The sequence below is a fragment of the Uloborus diversus genome, chromosome 7 (assembly GCF_026930045.1).
Source record: "Uloborus diversus isolate 005 chromosome 7, Udiv.v.3.1, whole genome shotgun sequence".
In the NCBI taxonomy this organism is placed as follows: Eukaryota; Metazoa; Arthropoda; class Arachnida; order Araneae; family Uloboridae; genus Uloborus; species Uloborus diversus.
This window is the reverse complement of record NC_072737.1, coordinates 69,281,622-69,302,708: the sequence shown is the minus strand read 5'-3', so window position 1 is coordinate 69,302,708 and position 21,087 is coordinate 69,281,622. Positions and strand designations below refer to the sequence as shown.

Genomic DNA, 21,087 nt, shown 5'->3' with positions numbered 1-21,087 from the left:
GCTGGAACTTTCCAGACTTGGAAAGGTACAGAAATTAATAGAACATTCGAGAAAATACGGGAAACAGTAGAAACGAAATTTTAGTAAAATGCACCTTGTCCTAGTCGGGATTTGAACCCGGGTCTCGCGTGTGGGAGGCGAGAATTCTACTACTGAGCCACCGTTATCCACGGATGAAAAGTGCGAACTTCGCTACAAAATCATTTAATAGGGAAATTGCATAAAATTTACTGTTTTTTGCCCATAACTTTTTTTCTAAAGAACAAATATGGTCAAACAAAATAATGGGACCTAAGTTGAGCCATCCCCTATCCATTAAAAAAAGAATCATCAAAATCGGTCCACTAGGTGAGACGCAATGAGTGGACAAAAAAAAAAAAAAAAAAAACATACATACGGTATGAACTGATAACCGCCTCCTTTTTGAAGTCGGTTAAAAATGGTCAACAATGACCACTATCTACTGGAGTTAATGTTTAATCCACTGGAGTTAGGGTTAAACTGCCAAATTTAACTTAAACTACCAAAATATCACCAAACAGGCATTCGCTGCGTTTAAATGTATATCGAAACAAATTTTCACTAGAGTTTAGGGTTGATCCACTGGAGTTAGGGTTAAAATTTAAAAGTACCAAAATATCACCAAAGAGGCAATGGCTGCGTTAAATGTAGAAGCAAATTTTCACCTGTCATACCATGACGGATGACATTCTAGTAATAAATAGTTTTCAATTGACATCTCTGCTAATTATTATCGGAGGATTATGTTAAACAGCCAAACATAAGACGGGAAAATTACGAATCCAATTGTACCTGGTTTGATGGTCAGTTTACTGGCGTTCGGGAGAAGTTACTCGGACATATGTATATAGATTAATAATAGATTGATAGGTACAGACGCTCAGATTTCAATTATGTAGGATGATTTAGGAAAGATTTTTTAAAAACCATATGTATCTTTATGATATAAAAGAGCAATATTTCTGAAAGTTTTATGTTAGTATGAAATGTTCAGGTTCAGTGCCCTCCTGATTTAACATGAAGTCACCCAATACGAAATAGAACACAATGAAATTAATACAGTAACAAATGAAATAAGCTTATTAATACGTTTTGAATTATACTGTCTACAACTCCTAGACATTAATGTCAATGACAAATCTTTGCATCTTTCGAATTATAAACAAAATAAAATAGTTGAAGGAAGTACATGTATTGCAAAATAAATAACAGGTAAAAGCATCTAAGCACTCATTAATACACTTGTTATAATTCGTTACGTAATTATAAAATTATTGGAAGACAAGTGTGTTAAAATACATACTTTATAGCATGAATTTGGGGAAAAAAACAACTAAAATTAGACATGTGATCTTCGCATATAATTTTGTTTCTTGAAAACATGAAAGTAAGATGCATACAAAATAATCAAAACAATTATATGTCACACCAAATAATTAAATGACATTTTCCCATTAAACCCCACGTATTCTCAATATAAAAGATACAGCATGTGCTTTTCTATACATAATGGGTCTTCTACAACCTCAAAATAGTGAATAGTATCAGAAAGAGAAAATTACTTCATCCAATCATGAACATTTTTAGTGAAGAGGCTTTGTTTGTCTGTATTGGAAAGGTGGAAAGGTTTTTAATTCCTCCAAAATATACCAGCTTAATTTTGGGAAGATTCTGATAGGGACAAAAACTTTTCTGTTTTTCGCAGGATATGTTACCGGCAGGAATAAGATACTTTAGTTGTCCGTTATTTTCTAGGAACATTTCGGGGTTTTTTTTACAATGAAAAAAACAAATTAGTGCACATCTCTTCTTTGTCCGACAACTTCCATTTCATCCTTTGTTATAAATCTTAATAAACGCGATTTTGGAAAAATATCAATGAATATTTTCATATCTTGAAAATAATTCTAGTAATATCTCTGAATATATGTGTGGTACATTGATTCTTACCTTTCTTCATTATTTACTCTGAGATGTGCACAAAATAGATAATTTAAGTAATGCAACTAGCATCTTCTCCTGAAAGCAGCAAGCCATGTTTTATATGTGTGCAAACTAGTTTTACTGTGTAGAAGTAGAATCAAGTTATGACACCTAAAATTTTTACCCAATCAGACTAAAAATACTAACCAACTTAGGTTCCAAATCAAACAACAAATAAACACGCGAAAATGATGCATAAATGCAGAAATAAAGAGTATCTATTTTTAAAATAACGAAAATATGTTTTTTGCAGTATGAAATGGTGGGAAAAAAGTACTATCATAGGAAACGCATAGAACTTTCTTAGTGATTTTTTCCCCATTTGGACAAATTAAGGGTCTTGACCGATATATAGCACACAAGTCACAAACATGGATACTCGAGTTGGATTTTGAAATTCCTTTAAAAGCAGCATGGTTTTTCCTTGATTAGAATTAGAATCATCCTTTATGTTTTTTCTTTCACATACATTATTATGTAATTTTTTTCATCAAAGAAAATCAAAGTCAAGTTGTCTCTTTTGTTAAATAATGTATTGCCTCTCTATGACTATTTCTAAAAAATGATAAACATACTGGGCTCCCAAGGTATGATCAACGGTTGTATTGTACTATTGGATTTGAACATTTCCGGTTATATTTTTTTCCAACTTATTTAGTTTAATTTGTATCATTCAAAAAATAAGAATGTTTACGTCAGGTGATTTCTGACTGTACTTCAAATTTTTTACGCACTTAATCTTATTATAAGCTGCAATTTTTGTCTTTTTATTTGTATTTTAATTTCAGGCAGCCAAGGTCATTAATGGGACGAAACGATCAACGCATTTCTTTTTAATTCCTTTTCGGTTGTTCCTAAAATCAAAATATGTGTAAGAGTTTATCATGTAAAATGAAGGGTATTTTGTGATTAAATTTTTTATTAACTTGTATGTATTACTTCATTGATTTTCTGTGTGACTTACGCGATTCTTTTGCAATTAACTAAGGAATAGAAGAATATAATTCACATGAGTTTTTCTGAGGTCTAAGGAACATCTTGCATTTTAGTGAGAGAAAAGGGGGAGTAGAGGAAATTCAGAGTTTTAACCATAAAATTCTTTAATCAATCAAAAAGTTAATGGCATAAAATAGCTTTAATAGGGAAGTCCATTGAAAATTTGAGACCCTTTTCAAGTAGAATCATAAAATGATTCAACTAAAGTAATTTTTTTATCATCCAAATGTTATTCATCACAGACCAACTAAAAAGAAGCAGGCACTTCAAAAAAAAAAAAAAGAAATTCCCTAGCAAATTTTTACATTTGTGATAGTTTAACTAATATCGCTGTATTTCATTTTTAAAATTTATATCTCCATTAGAGACGTACCGAGTAGCACTTTGGCCGAGTAGCCGAGTACCGAGTACTCGGCCTTTCAATACTCGACCGAGTACCGAGTTACCGAGTACTCGGCCTTTCACTACTCGGCCGAGTTATCAAGTACCAATTACGTTTTAAGAAGAACCACCGACACACATGTGATGAATTTTGAACTTATTGGAATAGTAGTATAGACCTCCTTGTCCATATAATAGTTTTTAAAACTAAATTCCTGCTGAAATTTAATTGCGCATTATATATACAATTTTGTTTGTGTCAAAAATTTTACAAAAAAATTATTTTTAAAATTAAAAATAAATAAATAAAAGGTAGAGACGTACCGAGTAGCACTTTGGCCGAGTACCAAGTACTCAGCCTTTCATGACTCGGTCGAGTTACCAAGTACCAATTATGTTTTAAGAAGAACCACCGTCACACATGTGATGAATTTTGAACTTATTGGAATAGTAGTATAGACCTCCTTGTCCATATAATAGTTTTTAAAACTAAATTCCTGCTGAAGTTTAATTACGCATTATATAAACAATTTTGTTTGTGTCAAAAATTTTACCAAAAAATTATTCTTAAAATTAAAAATAAATAAAAGGTATGATTAATCAAGTTGGAATTAAAACAAATTACAGTAAAATCCCTCTAATGCGGACAATAACAGGACAATTTTTTTGTCCATAATATAGAGGTGTCCGCAGGACAGGGGTTTAATAATGTTATTTGCATTGGAACTGGGGAATTAAAAAATTGTCCGCATAAGAGGGGTGTCGGTTAGGAGGGCTTTCACTGTATACGAATCAATTATAGTTTTAGTCCACCAAACATAAATAATTTTAATACAACAAATGTGCAGGAACACTGCAGAGACGTGTTTCTGCCCCCCCCCCCCCCCCCGTTACAAGGAACGTCTTTTTCAGTGCATAACATGTGATCTAAAGAATGTAAAGACATTCGACAAAAAAATCCGACTTTTGTCGGATGCCTTTAAATCCACGAGCTCCCATTTTGTGCATTGAAAAAGGAATTCTCTGTAATGCCAAAACACGTGTCTGCAGTGTTCCTGCACTGTGCTTTTAACGTTGTTTTATTTCCTTTAATTTTTTAAGCAAAGGTATTTTTATATTTTTTATAACTAATTTTTGTTTGTAGCAAAAGACCATTTTTAATATAAAAATTCCATATTTTCTATACTTACCTTTTTTGTATAATTTTTAATAAACAAGTTTTATTAACTTTGGGGACATTAAAATAAAGATTTATTCCATTGAAGCATTACAAACTTCATTATTCTCAAAATTTAAATTTGACTTATAAATTTTAATTGTAAATGATTGCAGAATATAATGCTTGCTCTTTTTTTATATATATAAATTTTAGTATCTGTCTTGGACAATATTCAATTTTTTGCAACTACTCGGTATTGGCCGAGTATCTGATCAGAATTTGGCCGAGTACCGAGTACTCGGCAAATTGGCCGAGTAGGCCGAGTACCGAGTAGTTACCGAGTACTCGGTACGTTTCTAATCTCCATATATGTAGTAGACACATCTTAGCCATTATAGTGCATCATTTGAAAATTGTAAGAACTTTTCGGGGAGTCAATACCCTAAATACTTTCAAAAATTCGATTTTTTTATTTCTAGATATTTTGATACTCCATTTAAATACCTTTTTAATGATACAAACTTTTTGATTGTGCTCATATGAGAAGTAAGTTAAAATAAGCTTTAAAAAAATGTAAATATATTTTGATAAGGTATGATTTTCTTCTTTAAATTCCTATATCGAGAAATGGTATTTTTGAAACTAAATGTTCCTTTTCTCAGAACCTAGATTGTGTTAGGCTTTGAAATTTTTGCCACCAATTCCATACATCTAATTAGAATATTTTAAAAAAGCTTTCTTTCTGTAAAATTTTACTTCAGTATAGAGAAAAAAGTCTACTTAAGGAAAAGAAAAAATTCATAATTGTATCTTTAATAGATTTTCAGAAAAAGGTACATGAACATGTGAAAATTAACATTGACGGTATAGGGGGTACTAACTCCCCTTAAAATATGTATTTTATTTATTGAATTATTTAAATTTATTAACGTACAGGATTCGTCAAACCCGGCACAGCACGAAAAAAAAAAAAAAAAAAAACTCGTGGGTTTGTTAACACGGGCCACTTGAAAAAAATAAACTTTCTCGATAAAGTGGATTTTTTTTTCAAAATTTACCGCATATTGAAGCATTTACTTCAGAAACAAACTACATATCAGATCTAAAATAAATAATACCAAGTATGAAAATTGGCATCTGCCTTTCTGAACAATTTCTTAAGTTTTAGGAATTAAAACTGCTTATGGATTTCACGATTAATTAAAAAAATATATTTTTGCTGGGAAGCCAAACTAAGCAATTTCCTTAATTTATTTCAATCACCTTTGAAGATTTTATTTTATTTCCTTTTTTTTTTTTTTTTGTATTATTGAAAAAAAAATGATTTGATTAACTGCCTCAGGAAATCTCTTTTTTTAATAGATGTTTAATGCAGGATTGCAAAGTGTAAAGGTAGATTACAATAATCACATAAAATTAACCAACCTGTGTGATGACTATTCCAGATTCCATAAACTGTAATCATACCTGAAAATTTTCTCACATATTCTGAATTATTGTGTGCAAAATTATTTCGTGACTTTATAGTTACTAATTTTAATATTTTATACAGTTCAAATTTTTATTTCCAACTTCTTGTGTGGAAGGATATATAAAATACTTGATATGATTCATGGTTATGGTTCATGCGGCTCTTTTTAACGCAAAATTTAGTCAGAGGTTTTTTTTAAACAAACTGAAGAAATAAAATACTACTAAATGCCTTTTGGGACTAAAAGGAAAGCTTTTCTCAAAATGTGACATACTTGATTCTCTATGGATGAATCTGTTTTCTATTTATGGTGTGGTTATGTTTCAGAAAAATTAATTTTGATAATATTTCACCTAAAGCGTAAATATTTTCAGTAAGTTTTTCAGAAGTTAGCTAGCGGTGTATTTTATGTGTTTTATGTAAATGCACATGGTTTTAAAATTCATTTTTTTCTTCAATTTTGACGATTTTTGTACTAAATTTGAGTAGAAATAAATTCAGGATTTAAAATTATTCATATCTCTATGAAAAAAAAAAGTAACAAAGTAGTACAGTTTAAACAATGTTAAAATAGTGATCAAGATTAATTTTTTTTCTTGTCCGCAAAAGTCCGTAATTTTCAACAATGACCAGGATACTTCATAAAAAAAAAATCCAGGGTAACTAAGGTTTTTTAAATTACCCCGGTTTTTCTTCAAACTCTGTTCATGTACTCATGGGAAATTACTTTTAAAGTTATGTTGTAATACACCTTGAATAAACCCAAGAGTCGAACCTCGAAATTGTGGTGTGGCTGCAAGACGCACTGCTATAAACTGCTCTATGGAAGTTGCATTTCAGGACAGTAAAGCCTCTACAAGTGTTCATTTCATCAAAATCTGTAAATTAATCGGTATTTTTGTAAATTTTGTGTTATTATTTAGTCTGCATAACAGAAAATATAAAACCCTAATTTACAAAAACTGTACACATTTAGCAGATATTGTAAACAAAAGGTTAAAAAAAACTAAATTTGGCTAAGCTTTGATATTACCTGGATTTTGTATAAGATATTTTTGCATTTTACTAGAGAAGCGAAAACTCCTCTACTTGAGTTTTCGAGCATCAAAACACTTATGTACTAAATTTGGAAAATATCCGTCGTAAACTTGAATTGTCAGAGGAAAAACCCTTTATGGAGGCCAAACTCCCCCCCCCCCCTTCGTAAATTTTTGCGCATCAAAGGAACTGTGTGCCAAATTTGGCAAAGATCATAAACTCGATTTATTAAAAGAAAAACACTCTATGGGGTTTTTCTTCCCTCAGGGGTGGGGAGAAAACTCCCTATGTGAATTCCTGAACATCAAAGGATCTCTTAAACGATCCAACATAAACTGAATTTTGCATAAGGGCAAATCTTCTTTGGGGGAATTTCCACCCCCATAGGGAGGCGAAAACTCCCCTATGTGGATTTTTCAGCATCAAAGAAAGTTATGTGCAAATTCTATCAAAGGCCCAGTGTAAACTAGATTTTTGTAAGAAGGAAAACCCTCTATGGAGAGTTTCGCCCCTATAGAGAGGGGCGAAAGCCTCTATGTGAATTATTGAGCATCAAAAGACCTATGAGCCAAATTTGGCAAAGATCCGACGTAAACTGAATGTGTACAAGGAAAAACCCTCTATACATCGTTTCCCATCGGCAGGGGGCGAAAACCCCAAGGGAATTCTTGAGCATCAAAGTATCTACGGGTCAGATTTGGTAAACTCACTTTGTAAAAGGAAAAGTCCTGAATGTGAGCATCTGCACACCATAGAAGGGGGGCGAAGACTCCCCTATGACACTTCTCGACCATCAAATGATTTAACAAAATTGACTGTGCCAAGTTTGTCAAACATCCCACATAAACTGGATTTTTTTTGTAAAGAAAAATCCTCATTGTGGTGTTCTTTGGAGGGGGGGGGGGGGGGGATCTTTCTATGAGGAATTTTCGATCATCAAAAGACTTCAGCTCGAAATTCGGCAGAGATCTGACGAAAACTGAATTTGTCAATGGAAAATCCTTTTATGAGGTACACAAGTATTTTTTTCGATTTTTTTTTACCTGTGAAAGCAGAATATTCAGTATTGTTTTGCTAACACCAAAATGAAACGTCATCCTACCACTTTAACATAACGTAATATTCCACGTTCAAAATTGGTGCAAAAGTGGTGGTACAACATCATATTTCGACGTGCTATACGACATCGATCGACGAGACACATAGACGCTTTTTAGACCGTTCTGAGAGAACGTAATTTGAACGTGTCGGGTGGTGTGCTCAGAACGTGTTATGGAACGAGCTTTGAACGCCTCTGTGCTGCTTGGGTTAATACCTTTATATGAATTTCCGATCAGATGTCAGCTTTAAGAAAATATTCTTAGGCTAGAAACTATCTTGAAGTATAACAGAAATAATTGAAGAATAAAATTTAATTCTCGAGTTTAAAGTGAAAATATTACAAATAAATAAATAGATAAAGCACCTTGCAAACGTGCTGATTTCATACTGTCATGTCAATGTATCCTGACATTTTCCTCTGTCATATCAATACGTATGCAAGATTACAAAAGCAAGATCATCTTGCCTAGACCTTGATTTCAAGCTGTCATGACAACATCTTGATTATCCTGTCATATCAATACGTATGCAATGTTACAAAAGCAGCCTACCTTGTTATTTTCCTGATATTATGCTGCATACACCTTGTCAGTCAATATTGTGGCAGCCTGCTGACAGCATAAATGGAGTAACATAACAAGATTGAGGCAGCATTAATGCAAGATGATTTTTCTTGCATCTTTATGCAATACTGAGGCAAGATATTTTGCTTACTGGAAGCGGCATGTATGTTATCTCAACTGTATCATGGCTTTTAAAACAAATCAGCAAATGCTTTGAAATTCATACAGAAATAGTTTCTGAATTATTCAATAAAACTTTTACTTTATGAAGCTATGATTTTCTTAACCACATAATATTTTATAGGTAAAATATAAATTAATTTATAAAAACTCAAATGCGGTTATGGGTAGTATGTAAAACTTTAATGGTCTAGGAAGATTGGGCGTCGCAGAGTGGGCGCCGGGAATTTTGGCGCCGAGCACTTTGTGCACCGGTAACTTAGGGCACTGAGCGCATTGTGCCCAATGTTCCCTGCGCCCAATATGCCCGGTGCCCAAAATGCTCGGCGCCCAATGTTACCGGCAGTAATTGACGGCGCTCAATGTTACCGGCAATAATTGACGGCGCCCAATCTTCCCATTTCAAAATTCACTGGCCTGCAGGAAAATGTAAAAAAAAAAAAAAAAAAAAACATTCAAAAATTAAGCCATGAAAACTGTTATGAAACAGTGTATGTGTGTGTGTGTGGGAAGAGGGGGGGTATTCAATTTCTTGGACCCTCTCCAAAAGAATTTTCTGTATCTGCCCTTGCTCCCCCCCCCATTAGTCCCCGAAGAAACTGCTCATTAGCACTTACTACAAGGGTCGGGTTTAAACTTTAACAAGTAGGCCAGAAGTAATCTCAGCTATGGAGCCCCCTTTTGTTGTATAGACAATTTTTTTATGACTCACACACATTTTTAGGGGATTAAATATTTTTTTAAGTTAGAGTTTAACAAGAACATAAGGAGCAAAATTGCTGTATTTTATTTTAAAGAAGTTTAATGTAAGTCTAATACAAACTAGAAATTGTTTTTAGTCGGACAAATCGCTGATATTTATCGACTAAGGGAAGAGAAGAGATAAGTAGAAAATAATAGATGTAGTGCACTATTTTTTTTCTTGTGCTAAACAGATTAATAATATGCAGTAGAAGTAATATAAAAGCAAGCAATAACAAAAGAAAAAAAATAACTCCAGAATACTGTATTTCGTATTTAATTTTTAGCAAGATAGGAAACATGTCAGTCAAAAAATTTCACTCCAAACAATATGTTAAAGAACGTGAGACCCATTATTTTTAATGGCAAGGAGCTGAATTAAGTACTTTTCCCTTTTTTAAGGGACGAATATACAATTTTTTTAGTTAGAGGGCCCCTAATGAAGCGGGGGTCCTAAGCTGTAGCTTGTTTCTGGTGTGATGGCGCCCATTGCTTGATCTGATCAGACATCCGTTAGGAGTCAAAGGATTACAGCGCTACCTGTAGATACTTTCCGTTCTCAATATGCATTCCTTAGTTTTCCTGTTACATCTCCAGGTATGTCTTTACTCCACAAGCAACTTCACGCATGCGTACTTATGTTCCTTCATAACTACTCGCTATATTTACACACTAATGTATAGCATCCCTTATGTCTTATCGGTTGCCTAGCACCTTTCATTTTGTTTATTAGTTTATTGTGACGGCGATCTCTGGATTGTCATTGTAATCCTTTTTGTAAAAAGATGCTGACATTTGAGAAATAATAGTAGAGTGTACCGTATAGGGAGGTATTTTTTGCCATGTAGTTTATTATTGATATCCTGAATTCGTTTTATAAAGTATTCGGGTATGGCTGAAATATTGTGGAGAGAGTGCGCGGACTGGCTTATCAGACATCAAGTTCTCTTGCCTGATCACAGAGTCACTTGGCCATCTGCTCAAGTAATCGACTTGGTATACACCCTGCGGGATGGGGTTTTGTTGTGCCAGCTTCTTAATAAATTAGTCCCTGGATGCATCGACCTGAAGGAGATCAGTTTGCGACCTCAAATGTCGCAGGTGCGTTTGTGTTTTTTCAAAATGTTTTACAGCATGATACTTGGTATTTCAGTACTTTTAAACGTTCAGAATTTTTTTTTTATCGTTGAAACTCTCTTCTTACAAAACAGAAAACATTTTTTTTTCATTCTCAATCCAAAACATAATATGTATCTTTTAACATTTTGTAGATATTTATTTGTGATACTCAATTGTTCGTGCTTATTTCTAACCCATTTGACTCGAACTTGAATGCATTGAAATAGTGAATGACTGAAACATGTAATAAATTGGAAAACGTTTGTAATAAGTTCAGAGATGTCTATCTCAGTCAATACCAGGAATTGTTTTTCATCGTATTTCTATGACTTTCTATTTGCTGAACTGGGCACAACAATGGTTTAGCAAGAATTTTTTTAAGTGAGGAGGGGGCGGGGAGAGAGCTAACTTATACATGAATTGGGAGGGATTCATGACTCGCCCACAAGACAACCAAAGACAGCATACAACTTCAAGAAGTTTCAAGTCTGAGACATTACATGGAGAGAGCACTTCACCCCTCGGATTGTAAACTCAAATTTAAAAATGACTCGGTCTAAAACCACTTCAAGTTAGATCTGCCTTTATACATTCATAATACATACACACCGATGCAGATGATGCACTGAATACCTATTCAATTAGTATTATGTATACTGACAAACGAAAAAATTTGGTTTGGCCGAATACTTGTAAACAAATTTAAAATATTCTTTTATAATCGTGAATAGGAGAAGTCTAATATTATAGTTCAGAATTAATTCAAATTGCTGTTCTTTTTAACACTACATTCAAAATAATTTTAGTATAAGAGAAAACACTCAAGAAGTTGAATTTAAATTTTGTTGTATTTCTGTGTTTTTTTTAAAAAATATTATGACAAGTTACCCAAACCTTGTACAAAATCATTCCAATTTTAAACAGTAGACAAAAAATACCCCCCCCCCCCCTCCACCCCTATAGTATTAAGTGCAGTGATTTCCGGAAGAACAGCAGTGTCATTTGTGTGTTTAAAAGCTACATTTTCGGAAGTGCTACCTTTCTCCCGATACAGCGTTTACCATCAACTTTTTAAAAAATCATCTTGATTTTAGTTCAACTGTTTTAACTAAACAATGCTGACACATTCTGATACAATTATACATTGTCAATCCGTTCATTTAAGTCTTCAATAACAGTAAACGACCAATTGTTTAAAAAATGAGATCTAAGTCCACATTCGCAAATTGTTTTTTACAGTTTTTTGCAAGTAAATTGGAGCTGTTTTTAAAAGAAGAAAATGTAAAACCTTAAAAAAAGAATGTAAAACCTTTAAAAAAGAATTTTAGAAAGTAAAAAGATGAAAAAATTGTATTTTATTGAGTACACACTTTTTTCAGATGAATATGATTTTTCTTTGCAGTTTTTGTGCCTGAAAAATATCCGGACCTTTCTTCAGACTTGCCAAAATGTGTTCGATGTATCTGCATCAGACCTGTTTGAGCCATCCATGTTATTTGATTGTTCTGATTTTGGGAAAGTATGTACCATGCTCTTTTATAATCATTCAAAAATTTGTTTTCTTCAAATTAATCAGTTCTCAATAATTCTTTATCCGTCTTCATGTGGTGCATAGTATAATTGAATTATCAGTCATAATTTTGTTATAAAATACACTTTTTGTAAAATTTGAAAGCAGTTTCAAAGTTAACTGACACTACCATTCTCATGTTTATGTGATTTCATTTTGAACCTTGAGCAAAGAACTACATAATATGAAAATTTTAAATGCTGATTCAAACTCTAAGCAATCTATCATAGCAAAACCTTGCCCAGAGGAAGTTTATTTGGAGAGAGTCCTATCTTGGAAGTATGTTGGAGCCACTTGCAGATACAGACTACCATTGTAGAGAGGAGAGATCATGCTAAAGAATACCCCTTTCCCCCCATAAACAAACTTAGTTTTGAGCTCGAAATTTTTTTGAGACTGCTTAGGTATCAATAAAAAGTAAGGAATCGTCCAGAAATAGGGCATAAATGTTACAAATTAATTTCACTTGCAATAAAAAGAACTTGTATTTCAAATATTTGCTTTCAAAAATAATGAATGAATTGAAAGACTAACTGAAATCGATTACATTTTATTCACAAAGCATTTACAATATGGACAGATATTACTGTTGACGGTTTAGGGTTGGAGGGGCATGACCTCCGTGAACCTTCTCTTGTATTTACCACTGGTTGGAGCAAGTATACAGGGTAAATTTAACCTTTCTACCAAACAAAGGGACATAGCTTGATGATCCTATATACATGCGCACACCATGCGCTGATACATTTGATGTAGATATGTGCATTGCCTAATAATTGCAAAAAAGTATCAACATTAAACATTGATTATCTTCAAAATAATAGATAAATCAATGAAAAAAGTTTATCTTTTGCTTTCATAGATTACACGATTGAAAGCAAAAACCATTGTCTTAGTAAAAACTTTTCCCACCCACTCTTTGATTTTCATAACTGCAGATAGTTTTGAGTTACATGCACAGATACTTATGTTTTTACGTACAATGCAAAAGGGGATGACAGAAGAACCCAAGGAGAACCTAGAACCACCCAGGACCTTGTCCGACCTCAAACTGTTTTCGAGTTATGGTTGAATCAAGGAGAATGAGCCAGAAAGCAGTTTTATGTAAACAATAATGATTTCTGGAATATTTGGAAAACCTACACACAAAATAAGTACATATTTGGAAAGAGCAAGCAAAATATTATAAAATCGTTCTTTTTTTAATCGAGGTATGGGAGCTACAAGCTTTGAAATAATGGAAATACTCAAAATTGAATTGATGCCAAAATCTGCAGTCAGCATTTTCAAAAACAACTGTTTGAACTACAAGCTATCAAATCTGTCAAAAACTAGTCCACCAAACTAGACTTCAAATCAGGGCCGGATTTGGAAGTGCGGAGACCCCAGGGCAACGAAGGAGTGGAGGCCCCTAATCAGGGTTCAAAAAGATCATCATATTTTGGAAAATATCCTATACTTTGATATGTATCCGATATTTTTGACCCGTGAAAGTTAGGATATTTTGTAAAAGATTTATTTTGGGAGCCCCTTTGTTGTGGAGGCCCCCAGGGGAGTAGCCCCACCTGCCCTCCCCTAAATCCAGCCCTGCTTCAAATGATACCACAGCAAATCAATAGTTCAGCAATTTAAAATGTCTGATCCTTTTCCTCCTATTTCTTACAATATAATAGGTATTGTATTTCTCAATTTATGTTATTATGATTAGATTAATTAAATATCATTTGTGCACAAACAAAAATTTTATCATTTTAAAATGTTGTTCAAATTTTTTTGTTTACTAATGTCACATATTATTTTATAGGTATTACATACTTTATCAGTTTTGTCAAAAACAGGAAAAGCTGAAACTTCTGGTATCAAGTAAGTACTTTATTTGATGCACGAACTATTGTTTGTTCTTTGTAATTTGAAAATAAGTAAAAACGGAAATGGTAAAGGTTAATCTTTGTGTACTTTTCTCATATTTTCTTTGTTGTGGCAGTTTTATCTTTGAGTGTGTGTGTGTGTGTGAAGGGGGAGGAGGTAAGGGGGGTAGTTACCCCTCCCTGGTGTTCTGAGCTTTTTTTTTTCTTCAAATTTTAACAAAGCAATAAATCCATAAGCTCATTATTTTTTGCATTGAAAAAGGCGTTCCCTGTAACGCCGAAACACATGTCTGCTGTAATTTGCAAATTTGTGCTACTTCTAACGTTGTTTTGTCTTACTTTACTGTTCAGCACAAAGGTATTTATTTATCTTAATGTGTGTTTAGTCTACTTTTTTGTAAAAGTTTTTGAAAAAAGTATAAGGGAAGGTTTATTGTCTCTTGTCAACAGTAAATCTGTTATGTTGAAAAGGGGGAAATTTGGAGATTATATACCTCTTTTTGCCTTATAACTTTTGAAGGAATAGTCTTGTTTGAATGAAATTGTTTTTATATTTGCAAAATCTTGTCCCAAAAACCACATTCTCCTGTTTTATTGTTTGATTAAAATATCTTTTCCTTCAACTTTGAAAGACTAAGATTGTTAACACTTCAGTGCCTATGGAAAAATTAGAGTCCTATATAAATCCTTATCTGAGTGGTAGGTTTGGTTTAAACAAACTTTAGCGGAAAGATCTTTTTAATTAGAAAATATCAAGATGGATTTTTTTAAAAAAATTAATTATTTTTTTTTGTATTACCATGTTTTGTATTACCCTTTTTCTCAAAATTATAACTGAAATAAATTAATTTTTACTTATTAAGCTTCCAAAACTTCCAATATTCCATTACCCCTTGTGAACATAAGCCCTAGAACATGATTACTGCTGATTGATTGATGCATCTCTACTTAGTATAAAATGAAGTCTCCAAAAAGCGTCTGTTTGTGTAAACGCGCAAAACTAGAGAACTACTCTGCCAATTTCGCTGAAATTTTCACAGTATCTTTTTTTTAGCACCAGAAAGATTTGCAGACCAGTTTGAAAAAAAAAATCGAAGAGTAGTTCTTTTTTCCCAATTTTTACATAAATTCCCGAATATGGGGGTGGAAAATTACTTGCACACATTAATAATACATATCATTGGAAAGAGTAGATTTTTTCTCTTTCTACGCAATTTGTTTCAATGCTCTAACTTAATTATGGTGGGAGTTATTTGCTTTTTTAGCTCAAATTTTTTTAGACTTAGCTGAAATTTAGGCACTTCTTTCTTCCTTAAATATATCAATAAAAAGTGAAGAAATTGTCCCACAGTTTTCTTTTTGACACCACTGGAAAAAACGGCTTTTTTTACTCCAGATCTAACTTGACGTATGATCGAAAAATTTAGCTTCTATCTCCAAAGAAAAATGTTACAAGCAATTTGAATAAAATTCGAAAAATCTCATTTCCATTCCAGTTGCTAACCATTTTATTTTGGCCTTTCCATGGTTACGCTTTTTGAATCCATTGTTCATTTCCATCTTTCTCATTTTCAGTTCTTTTAACTTATTTTATTTTGTGTTCCCATGGTTACGCTTTTTAAATCCATCTTTCTCATTTTCATTTCTTAGAAGTATTTTGTTATCTGTTGTCATAGTTTGGGGGGGGGGGGGGGGAGTTTGCATTATGTTTTTTTTTCTTTTTTTAAAGCCTGATTGTTGAATATACGTCACTTGATACAATATTTATTTTTAAGGTAGACTGGGCAACACAGCTAGTCCATAATTAAAACAAGCAAGTGTTAACCACCAAATGAAACAGAAAGCATAATATTAATGAGATGTAAATTTGATTTAGCCAATGCAAGCCAAATTAGCATGTGTAATATCTGCTCCAGATTTGAGAAATACTTTGGTGTTCATTATTTAAATTAAGGATTTTGCAATTGTTTGCATACAATTCAATTTTATTTCAATGGGTTTGGATTCGTTGTATTTTCTAAGTTACATTTTTGAGTGCCAAAGACTAGAATTAAAAAAAATTAAGTTTTCCCACTTCTGGATCAAGAAAGTAAGAAATAAATTTAAAAAAAGAAACGAATAAAATAAAAAATAAGACATAAAGAATCTTTTGTTCATTTCATAATAAATACAGCTGTTCAGAAACAGTTGCAACCCACTGGTAAGTCGCAGTGCTCTTATGAAATGCTTAGTTTCGTCATCAGAGGACTGTGTCACAAATTATTTTGTTTTTTAAAATTAGTTTTGAAAGGATAAATGCTTAAATATTGTGAAACAAAATGAATTTTTATTTTATTCTGTGTGCAGTTATGACACCTTTGTTGAACTTTTTTCGCTTGTTTTATTATGCTGAAACTATTTAACTATCAGGGTTACTAAGTTTCTTTTGCCTCATGCTTTTCTATATTTATTGGTGTTTTTGTGGAATTTACTTTTTTTTTTGTAGTGGAGGGAGGGACTGATATGGTATACAGATTAAAAGTTTTTGTGCAGTAGGAAATACTGAATGTTTAAGTTTTTGCACAGAAAATTTTTGTGAAGGACTATGTGAAAGGTTGATGATAAAATGAAAATATTTAAACATCCGTAAATCTTTAAGGGGATAAGGGGTTTAAATCTCTAAAGGGAGATTTAAACATCCGTACAAAACTAGAGTTAAAAATAGAGACGTACCGAGTACTCGGTAACTACTCGGTACTCGGCCTACTCGGCCAATTTGCCGAGTACTCGGTACTCGGCCAAATTCTGATCAGATACTCGGCCAATACCGAGTAGTTGCAAAAAATTGAATATTATCCAAGACAGATACTAAAATTTTAAAAAAAGAGCAAGCATTATATTCTGCAATCATTTACAATTAAAATTTATAAGTCAAATTTAAATTTTGAGAATAATGAAGTTTGTGATGCTTCAATGGAAAAAATCTTTATTTTAATGTCTGCAAAGTTAATAAAACTTATTTATTAAAAATTATGCAAAAGAGGTAAGTATAGAAAATATGGAATTTTCATATTAAAAATGGATTTTTGCTACAAACAAAAATTAGTTATAAAAAATATAAAAATACCTTTGCTGAAAAAATAAAAGGAAATAAAACAATGTTAAAAGCACAGTGCAGGAACACTGCAGACACGTGTTTTGGCGTTACAAGAAATTCCTTTTTCAATGCACAAAATGGAGGCTCGTGGATTTAAAGACATCCGACAAAAGTCGGATGTTTTTTGTCGAATGTCTTTACATTCTTTAGCTCACATGTATGCATTGAAATAGACGTTCCTTGTAACGGGGGGGGGGGGGGGGCAGAAACACATGTCTGTAGTGTTCCTGCACATTTGTTTTAACTGCTTTTAAAAATTATTTATGTTTGGCGGACTAGAACTATAATTGATTGGTATGCAGTGAAACCCTCCTAACGGACACCCCTCTATGCCGACAAGTTTTAATTCCCCAGTTCCAATGCAAATAACATTATTAAACCCCTGTCCTGCGGACACCTCTATATTGCAGGAAAAAAAAATTGTCCTGTTAGTGTCCACATTAGAGGAATTTTACTGTAATTTGTTTTAATACCAACTCGATTAATCATACCTTTAGTTTATTTATTTTTAATTTTAAAAATAATGTTTTTGTAAAATTTTTGACACAAAATTGTTTATATAATGCATAGTTAAATTTAAGCAGGAATTTAGTTTTAAAAACTATTGTATGGACAAGGAGGTCTATACAACTATTCCAATAAGTTCAAAATTCATCACATGTGTGTCGGTGGTTCTTCTTAAAACATAATTTGTACTTGGTAACTCGGCCGAGTAGTGAAAGGCCGAGTACTCGGTACTCGGCTACTCGGCCAAAGTGCTACTCAGTACGTCTCTAGTTAAAAAGAAGAAAAAATGACAGTAATTTTTTAAAAAATTTTTTAATGCAAAACAGTTGAATAAAGAAGAAATAGATTAAAAGGGATGAAAAAAGAAGACAAAATACGGAAATTTTGGAGATTTTTTAAAAATTATAATTTTTATTTGTTAAAATTTAACATTTCAACCAAGAATAGTTTTGTATTGTTTTCTTGAAATGAATGAAAAATAAAATAAGCACGGAATTTCGACTATTAGAGAAATATTTTTAATGCTCTTGATTTTATGAAAAATCTGCTGTTATGATCATACAAAAGAATTTCTGTCCATTTTCTTTGAGGGATTGCTCACAAATGACTTCAAACTTTGAGGGAGGAGGTCAGTGCTTCAGGAAATTGTGACAGTTTGTGACAAAGGGAAGGGAAGAGAAGAGTGAAGTCACACATTTTAAAATTAGAATAATGCTTATGAAAATAGGATCAGGGATGGATCTAAAGGGGGGGGGGGGGGTCCACAGCCCTTTCCAAAATTTTGCGAGTGTAGGAATTTTTTTAAGGAAAAAAAAGAAAGAAAATATTATGAGAAAATAACAAAATTTAACACATAACTTTTACTTTAAGAGAAATTAAGGTTTTAATTAGGAGAAAAGTTACATCCCTCTCCTAAAAATAATTTTATTTCTAAAGTTTTGGCTTCATTGTTTACATCATTTCTTGATACCAACTTTAGACACCTGGATGTTATGCAATCTGTATACACGTATTGCTCACGAGACCAAAGAGAGCCTAAATGCAATTTATGGCTTTAATTTTGAAAATTTTCTGCAGGAGAGCCCTCTGTTCCCATGCTGCATTCTTCTTCACAAATGGCACGAAAGATAACTAAAAACTGCTGTCTCTTTCCTCAAAGCAATAAATTACGCATTAAGTATTTTTGTGTGTTAACCTTATCTTAAATTTTATGTATTCACCCTATTTCTGTTGTTATTTTTACATTCGAATTTTTTATAAAAACTTGAAACTGGGTAGAGACTGTTTTTTCATAAAAATCAATCATCCGTTTGAGAGGTGACTATTTGGAAAAAATATTCAAAGAAGGTTTATTTCAAAAAAATTCAAATAACCGTCTTTTCCCAAAATGATCAGCTGGATCCGCGACTGAACAGCGTGGCATGTGACAAGGTATGGGAGAGGGTAAGGTGAAGTGCGACTTTGTGACAATAATGTTGAAAATAAGCATGACGTCATTTATCGATAGCCCCTTATGAAAAATCATCATCTTTATTTAGAGTGCTAAAAAGTCAGGAAAAAGTGAATATTTTTTTTGCATGAACATGGTGATAAAAAGCTAAAGACTTGCAGCATTATGTTTGAAAGTTGAAAAATCTTTTGTAATTGATTGAGCATTTTGAATACTTGGAACTAACAAATTATTCATACATTGAGATGTATTTTTTTAGTTATTGTGGAGCTCTTTTTGCCCTAACCCTTTCTTGTAATCTGGAGACTGCTAAATAGAGATTTATGGGTTTTTCCTTGCAAATGCCCAGATGTGACAGCATTATATTTCTTTCTTGTAAAATTTAAAAATCAACTTTTTTTCGTTTTACACATATTTTAGGACAATTTATAACAAAATATGTTTTATTAGAAATTAAAACTTTTAAACTTTGCATAAAATAATGAATGAATACATACATAAATAAAAATAATTAAAGATTAATAATATAAAGGATAGTGCAGTTGAACTCACTTATAACGAGAACCTGGTTTTAAAGAGGAAATATTTGGTTGGTACAATGTTAAAGGAACATAACTTGCTTTTAAGGAGGAAACCCCGCTCAAAATGAGCAATTTTTTTGTGATTCATAAAACTTCCACATACTTCTATTTCAACTTATCCTTTCTAGGAAAAAAATACTTTGACAGTTAAAAATCAACCGAATGTTAGTGATAAGTCAAAAACTTTATAAACAAGTTAATGATGTTAGTAAAATAATGAAAGCAACTACTACCGCAACTACTGTGAATAGTTTGAAGTTGAACAACCTTCAACATGTAATGGCTTTTGATGTGCAGAAAGTTTTCAATCGATTTTCGTAGGAAGGATTGACAATGTTTTTCAGGAATTGAGCATATTTCTCAAAGAACAATCATACAAGAAAGATACAATAAGACACTTCCAAAGCAAGTTAACTGACTTCTTTAGAAATATTAATATTAAAAAAAACTGATAAGTCTGTATGAATATTTATGAATTTTTTTCTTAAACCCGTTTTTTGCTAGAGCACTCAGTAATAACGAGCAAATATCGAGGTCCCTTCACTTTCGCTGTAAGCCGGTTCAACTGTAGTAATAAATAAAAGTAAAGTAAAAAGCAAAATCTAATTTATTTTTCAAAAACAAACAAACAAATAAAGCAAATAATTTTTAAATTTTTTATTTAAAGCCTGTAATTTTAAAAACTTTTTATAAAAAAATAAACAAATAAAAATAAAAAATATAAAGAAGAAAAAGCTTGTGAAGTCACAATAACTAAAAGTTATGTCAAATTTTGCTGAACTGAATAAAAAAAGAAAGAAAAGAAGAAGCCTAAGATAAGTAAAATTATTAAATCAGACGTCACGAAAAAAAAAAAAAAAACATATCAAGTTTCTAATTCTAAAATCTAAACTGAAAATATACTAGCAACGTCAATATGTAAAACAGTAACTAAATTCACTATTCAACCTACAACATACAAAAATACATTTTATTTTCCTGAAAACTATTTTAAACTGGTAGTTAAAATGACAAAAACTACAGAAAATGATTAACAAAGAGTGTTACGATCAGTTAAAAATTTCATGTTCCTCCATGATGTACTATAGGCTATAGTTATCATTTAGTTACCCTAAAGACCAAGTTAACAGTCTAAACAAATTCTGTGAGTTGAAATTTCAAATTAAATGAAAAATATGTGTGATACAAAAGGATTGAGATTTGTAACATGTAAGCAATCTCC

At 32.1% G+C, this 21,087-nt stretch overlaps 1 protein-coding gene across 1 annotated transcript in view; it reads left to right on the top strand.

Moving 5' to 3' along the window:
* The first annotated feature begins 10,424 nt into the window (after positions 1–10,424).
* LOC129226728 (protein vav-like) overlaps positions 10,425–21,087 on the top strand; it is a 61,362-nt gene continuing 50,699 nt past the window's right edge. The window contains exons 1-3 of the mRNA XM_054861356.1: positions 10,425–10,735; positions 12,156–12,272; positions 14,128–14,186. Coding sequence (XP_054717331.1) covers positions 10,526–10,735; positions 12,156–12,272; positions 14,128–14,186 — 386 coding nt within the window. The 5' untranslated portion in view covers positions 10,425–10,525. The remainder of the gene's footprint in view (positions 10,736–12,155; positions 12,273–14,127; positions 14,187–21,087) is intronic.